Here is a 6,644-nt window from a genome sequence, read left to right on the forward strand (position 1 = left end):
AATGATCCCTTGAGGACAATACCCCTATTAAGTTTGACCGTGGGCCTAGAAAAATGGCTCCTGGTCAACAACTGCCTCAGATTCGGGGCTCTTCTAGATGTCAATAACGGCCTATTGCTGATGACTTGTGTGGTTTGCATATCTGTTTGCAAGATCGGCCAATGTCTAGTGAGGATGTGTCTTACCTGCCCCCAGCTGTCATTATAGTCCGTGATGAACCTCGTCTGCGATTCTCGGGAACGACCCACAGGAATCAAAAGTGAGGCCTGATCATGTTGTCTTGCTCGCTGGAAAGCCGTGGCAACCACTCGTTTGGGATAACTCCTCTGTCTGAAGCGGTCCGTCAGATCCCGAGCTTGCATCAGAAAGTCTTGATCCCGAGTGCAATTACGTCTAATGCGTAAAAATTGTCCCGTCGGGACGCCCACCTTCGTGTGCCAAGGGTGAAAACTGTTGAACTCCAAAAGAGCGTTAGTAGCAGTGGGCTTCCGGAAAAGGTCCGTGACCAGCTTGTTCCCTTGTACGAAAATTCTCAGATCCAGAAAGCTAGTCGAACTGTTGGAAATAGAGTGGGTTAAAAAGATATTATGGGGGTTGGAATTGAGGCTGTGGATGAAATCAGTACAACCCTCCCTGCTGCCCGACCAAATAAAGAATAAGTCATCGATATAGCGATGCCAATTCCGGACATGATGTTGATATGCCAGGGATGGGTACACAAACACCTCCTCCCACCAACCTAAGAAGATGTTCAATTATACTTATCAACCTATTATTGGAGCATGACAGAGACCTGTTTACGGCGACCAAGACCTCCATTAAAGAATTGGAAACCAAATTGAACACATTTGAAGGGACACAGGTGCATACCTTCAAGACCACACTTAAAGAGACCTTGGACAAATATGAGGTAGAGGTGACGAGCAGGAAGCGTAAAAAACTTCTTAGGGACAGGACTGATTTTGAGCAAAATGCAGTGTATAGATGGACGCACAGGGGTAACCCACGCCGTACTAGAACCTATGGCCATGGTTCCGTGACAGCAACTACAATATCCACCTCTCTACCTCGTGGTGAAGAAAGCTCTAGTGATGATTTTTTATCTTCCACCGGAAGCGAGGTAGACCACGGACCAGGCGTGGGAGGAGACGGAGGGGGAACAAGAAAACGCATAACGCGCCACAGGGACCACAATCCGACTTACCCCCACAAATACTCAACCAGACGGAAATAAATCAAGCCTCCTCCCCCCCTGATACGGAACAGACCTCTGGAGCCTCTACATCCACCCTCCAGGTAATAAATCTTTCTAAATATGAACTTACTGCGGTGGAACTTGCCGTCCTGAAGAGGGGTTTAACTTTTGCTCCCACACATACGGCCGACAAATTTACTTTAGTTAAGGACCTCTATTTGTTTTGTAGGAACCTCACATTTCAGGTTATCTACAAAAAACCGGATATTCTACAATCAATACCTGAGGATGAGCGCCAAGCCTTTCAAGATCTACTAGCCCTACTGGAGGAGAACGAATCAGGGTGTACCAGAAGAAAGTTCCCTGGCAGAAATAGATCCCTTAAAACGCCTTCCTTTTCCTTGGTACCCGCAATCAAGATATTCTTTGAGCTGGTGAAACGAGACATTCTGGCAATGCCAACACAGGTGGGTAGATCCTCTAACCTTAATCTTGCCGAAAAACGGGCCTTGCGGGACTTACAAAGCAACAAGGAATTTGTGATTAAAGAGGCGGATAAGGGGGGCAATGTGGTGCTGTGGTCAATTGAAGCATATTTAGAGGAGGCCAATAGACAGCTCACTAACCCCAGATGCTATCAAAAATTACCTTCAGATCCCACGGCAGTGTTTGCGTCTAAATTTGACTCTTTACTCTGCAGGACGCTAAGTTTCGGCATTATCTCGCCCCAAGAGAAAAAATATTTATGGGTGGAACATCCGGTCACGGCAACATTTTATATGTTGCCGAAGATACATAAAGACGAGAAGAAACCACCAGGAAGGCCGATTGTTTCTAGCATTGGGAGTATCTGCGAGCGGGCAAGTGAGTATTTGGACTTCTTCTTCCAGCCAATAGTCACGGCCTTGCCCTCCTTTATAAGGGATTCTGCCCATTTTATTGAGGTCTGTGGACGGATAGAACTGCCGGGAGAATTCTACCTGGTAACTTGTGATGTGGAGTCTTTGTACTCCAACATCAAGCATAGTGATGGCCTGCATGCGGTTACTTTTTGCCTAGACAAACTGTCACACTCAGATCGGGGGCATGATTCTTTTCTGTTGGATCTGCTGAAATTTGTTCTTCATCACAACTATTTTTTGTTTGACAGAACATTTTATTTACAGACAGCTGGAGTGGCAATGGGGGCGAAATGTGCACCAACCTACGCAAACATCTTCTTAGGTTGGTGGGAGGAGGTGTTTGTGTACCCATCCCTGGCATATCAACATCATGTCCGGAATTGGCATCGCTATATCGATGACTTATTCTTTATTTGGTCGGGCAGCAGGGAGGGTTGTACTGATTTCATCCACAGCCTCAATTCCAACCCCCATAATATCTTTTTAACCCACTCTATTTCCAACAGTTCGACTAGCTTTCTGGATCTGAGAATTTTCGTACAAGGGAACAAGCTGGTCACGGACCTTTTCCGGAAGCCCACTGCTACTAACGCTCTTTTGGAGTTCAACAGTTTTCACCCTTGGCACACGAAGGTGGGCGTCCCGACGGGACAATTTTTACGCATTAGACGTAATTGCACTCGGGATCAAGACTTTCTGATGCAAGCTCGGGATCTGACGGACCGCTTCAGACAGAGGAGTTATCCCAAACGAGTGGTTGCCACGGCTTTCCAGCGAGCAAGACAACATGATCAGGCCTCACTTTTGATTCCTGTGGGTCGTTCCCGAGAATCGCAGACGAGGTTCATCACGGACTATAATGACAGCTGGGGGCAGGTAAGACACATCCTCACTAGACATTGGCCGATCTTGCAAACAGATATGCAAACCACACAAGTCATCAGCAATAGGCCGTTATTGACATCTAGAAGAGCCCCGAATCTGAGGCAGTTGTTGACCAGGAGCCATTTTTCTAGGCCCACGGTCAAACTTAATAGGGGTATTGTCCTCAAGGGATCATTCCCCTGTGGGGAATGTAATGTCTGCCCCTTTATGACGCCCACCCGGGACATATTTACACACCCCACGAACTCCAGCAGACATGCGTTAAAGGCTTACATCAACTGCAGGAGCAGAAATGTTATTTATGTGCTAATTTGCCCTTGTAATATGATCTATGTAGGGCAAACATCCCAAGAACTACGTAAGAGGTTTCAAAAACACGTATCAACCATACGCCTGGCGGCTACGGACCAAGGCAAAGGTAAAATCTTGACTCCTGTGGCGGCGCATTTCTTGCTGAAACATAGGGGTTCGCCCATTGATTTGCAAGTTGTGGGGTTACAGAGGGTTTCCTGTGGCGAAAGGGGTGGCAATATATCTAACTATCTCTTGCGTGCTGAGTCCAGGTGGATTTTCGATCTTCAGGCGGTCGCACCCATGGGCCTAAATGAGGAATTGCTCTTCACGGGGTTCCTAGGATAGTTGGCGCGTAGATTCATTGGGGTATTTTTAGTTTCTGGGACGTCTGATTTGGTTCCCTTCAGATTTGGTGCCCATATCTAATTTTGCATTTGTCTCCATTCAGGAAGGCTGAGGACGCACCCAAAAGGGTGATGATCATCCCTGGAAATTGGGATATGGATATTACAAGCTTACTGTGGGGACCAACATGGATGCAGAGGTCTTTGACACATTAGATAATGAAGTGGACCCTGGAGGGTGGATGTGCGGCATGCCATTATGGCAAATGGAAGGACATCTTATGCAGAAGAGATTTTGCTCTCACAGCTACAATGCGGATTTTATGGCAAACTCCTATTATGGACCATAGGCTCGGATTCGCATTTGAGATTGGCAAGTCGGAAGGGGCTTGTGATGAAGAGTGCTTTCTCTCGTATAGATCTGGATGGTGTCGGCCTCATCGACTATGGGACTATAAGCTGGGGACCGGAAACGTCTACATAGCGGCATTGAGAGAATACTCGTACATATACTTACGGACTCAAGGGACATCAGTCTGTTTATATTTATATATGTGTGTGTTTTTTGCCTGATATTGTTATATACTGTATATGGTTGCTGTATAGGTGTTTACGTGCACTTATACCTGTGCACTTGCCAACAATAATAATATTCCTTTCTCCCTTTCAGGTTTTCTGGGTGGCTTTATATGCCCTGTCTTTTTTTGTGTTTTTTTTTTTTTTTTTTTTTTTTTTTGTGTCCTTTGGCGGTTTTGCCTTTAATCACTAGTATATGTCTATGATTGTGATATCTCCCGGCATTCTGCGGGTGGATATCTTGTGCCTCTGTGTCTTGCTGCAACATGCACACTCTGCCCTCTTTTTACCTGTTGTGTTTTTTTTTTTTTTTTTTTTTTTTTTTTTTCCCCTCCCTTCCCCCCTCTCTGGCTTTTTGGTCCTTATCCCACCCCCTCTGCTCTGTGTCCCATGATGTGTCCATCTAGCCGGCTTCGCTAGCTTAGTCCGGTCCTCGGACTTTATTCCATTTCTCTTTGCCCTGTGTCCTATGACGTGTCCATCTAGCCGGCTGGCACGGCGCGTGCGCAACGTGGTCCTATGGAATACCGCGGTTTGCGCGTGCGCATGTGACCTTTTGGACGCTCTAGGATTGCCGTTCATTATGATTGTGTTCCTGTCGTCATGGCGTCGCCGGCGTCTTCCGGCTTTTACCTCTCTCTCTCTCTCCCACACCGGTATGCAATTTACCTTATTGGATTTATTATTTAAGCACACACTGTTGCACCTTTAGTTTCACTTCCCCTGACGAAGCTGCGGAGGCAGCGATACGCGTGGGGTGCGCTCCCACCTTATCCTTCTCCTACCTCAGGGCCATTTTGGGGCTGTTATGTTCCCTGGCTCTATGTGGATTTAACCCTTGTGGTGCTCTGTGCCCTTTGACATTGCTGCATCTCCATATACCAGAATTGACGCAGGACAGGTTGTATCCACAGCTGTTATATAGCATGCTATCACATTCCAATCTCAGGACCATGTATTGCATGGATGTTTCATTTTTTGGTTATTAGCAGTGGATACTGACATATTGTGGTCAAGTCCTTTGCGGCCTGTATAGGCACATTTTTGCAGGACAGCATATGTGACTAGGTGCATCTAGGGTAGGATATTACTGTTTTCCTATTGTATTATGGGATTGTCATTTATTATGGGATATGATGGGTATAGGGATATGTACATTTGTTTTTAAATGTTTTTAACATGTTTTTTGAGGTGTTTAATAAAGGTGTTTTGCTTTATAGTACTACCGATTGTCTCTATATTTTGGGTTGTGCATACTATTTTTAGTCTACCCTTTCTCTTTTCGTTTGTCCTGTTCTATTTATAGACTAAGTATTGCACCCCTTGATGGTGACTGTGACATTATATATTGGTGCGCCCCTTTCTATCTTTTCTCCAGTGTATATAACAACGCAATCTAAGTGGCAGAAAATGGCTGGCTGACATACACCAAACTAACAGGACTGCAGTAGATCCACTTTGTGAGAATTTGAAACTCCCTTTTTTGGGGGGAGACTGACCCAAAACTCAGGCCCAGTGTATATAACAATGCAATCTAAGTGGCAGAAAGTGGCTGGCTGACATACGCCAAACAAACAGGACTGCAGTAGATCCACTTTGTGAGAATTTGAAACTCCCTTTTTTGGGGGGAGACTGACCCAAAACTCAGGCCCAGTGTATATAACAACGCAATCTAAGTGGCAGAAAGTGGCTGGAAGATACAGTATATGAAAAAATAGAAGGACTGTAGTACAATTTCAATCTCCCTATAATGATCTCAGGAAAAGTATGGCAGCAATAAAAAGGACTGCTGCACACAAAAGTGTGGACAAATAAACAAGATAACTGTGCAGAAAGGAGCAACAGGATTTTTGCTTTTAAAAAAGCAGTTGGTTTGCACAGCGGCGTGCAGACAGCAATGCAGCTATCAGGGAGCCTTATAAGGCAGCCTAATAAGCTACAGAGCTGATGCACAAAAATCTAGCCTCCACTGTCCCTGCAAAGGAAAGGTGGTGTTGGACAGTGGAAATCGCTACAGTGCAAGCAGTTTGGGGGTTAATCTTCCCTCCCTAACTATATCCCTTCCTCTGATGTAGCTGTGGCAACCTCTCCCTATGCTACGATCGGTAGAAATAAGATGGCGGTCGGCGTGCACGCCCTTTATAGCCCCTGTGACGCCGCAGAAAGCAAGCCAATCACTGTCATGCCCTTCTCTAAGATGGTGGGGACCGAGACCTATGTCATCACGCTGCCCACACTCTGCGTCCTCCTTCATTGGCTGAAAAATGGTGCTAAAAGCATCATACGAAACACAACTTTTGCGCGCTGATCGGCGACCTCATGGCCGATCCCACACTAGGAACGGGTCGGGTTTCATGAAACCCGACTTTGCCGAAAGTTGGCGATTTTTGAATTTGTCCGATCCGTTTTGCTCAACCCTATACAGGAATATTATGTACGGTAGTTCCC

At 46.0% G+C, this 6,644-nt stretch overlaps 1 protein-coding gene across 4 annotated transcripts; it reads left to right on the plus strand.

Annotated features, from left to right (window-relative positions):
* Positions 1-766: 766 nt before the first annotated feature.
* On the plus strand, positions 767-3,960 carry LOC138649750 (uncharacterized). Of its 4 annotated transcripts, XR_011315356.1 has the most exons (6): positions 767-1,296; positions 1,425-1,662; positions 1,896-2,059; positions 2,604-2,973; positions 3,320-3,400; positions 3,725-3,960. XR_011315356.1 is itself a non-coding variant. In XM_069740411.1 (3 exons), exons 1-3 carry the CDS (start codon positions 2,377-2,379, stop codon positions 3,731-3,733), a joined length of 687 nt encoding a protein of 228 aa, XP_069596512.1. In that variant the 5' UTR covers positions 2,068-2,376; the 3' UTR covers positions 3,734-3,960. The 4 variants fall into 4 exon arrangements, 2 of the variants coding, with proteins under 2 accessions (XP_069596512.1, XP_069596511.1); XR_011315355.1 differs by having other exon boundaries at positions 767-1,662; XM_069740411.1 differs by lacking the exons at positions 767-1,296; positions 1,425-1,662; positions 1,896-2,059 and having other exon boundaries at positions 2,068-2,973.
* Positions 3,961-6,644: the final 2,684 nt, after the last annotated feature.

Source organism: Ranitomeya imitator, chromosome 9 (genome assembly GCF_032444005.1).
Source record: "Ranitomeya imitator isolate aRanImi1 chromosome 9, aRanImi1.pri, whole genome shotgun sequence".
NCBI classification, from domain to species: domain Eukaryota; kingdom Metazoa; phylum Chordata; class Amphibia; order Anura; family Dendrobatidae; genus Ranitomeya; species Ranitomeya imitator.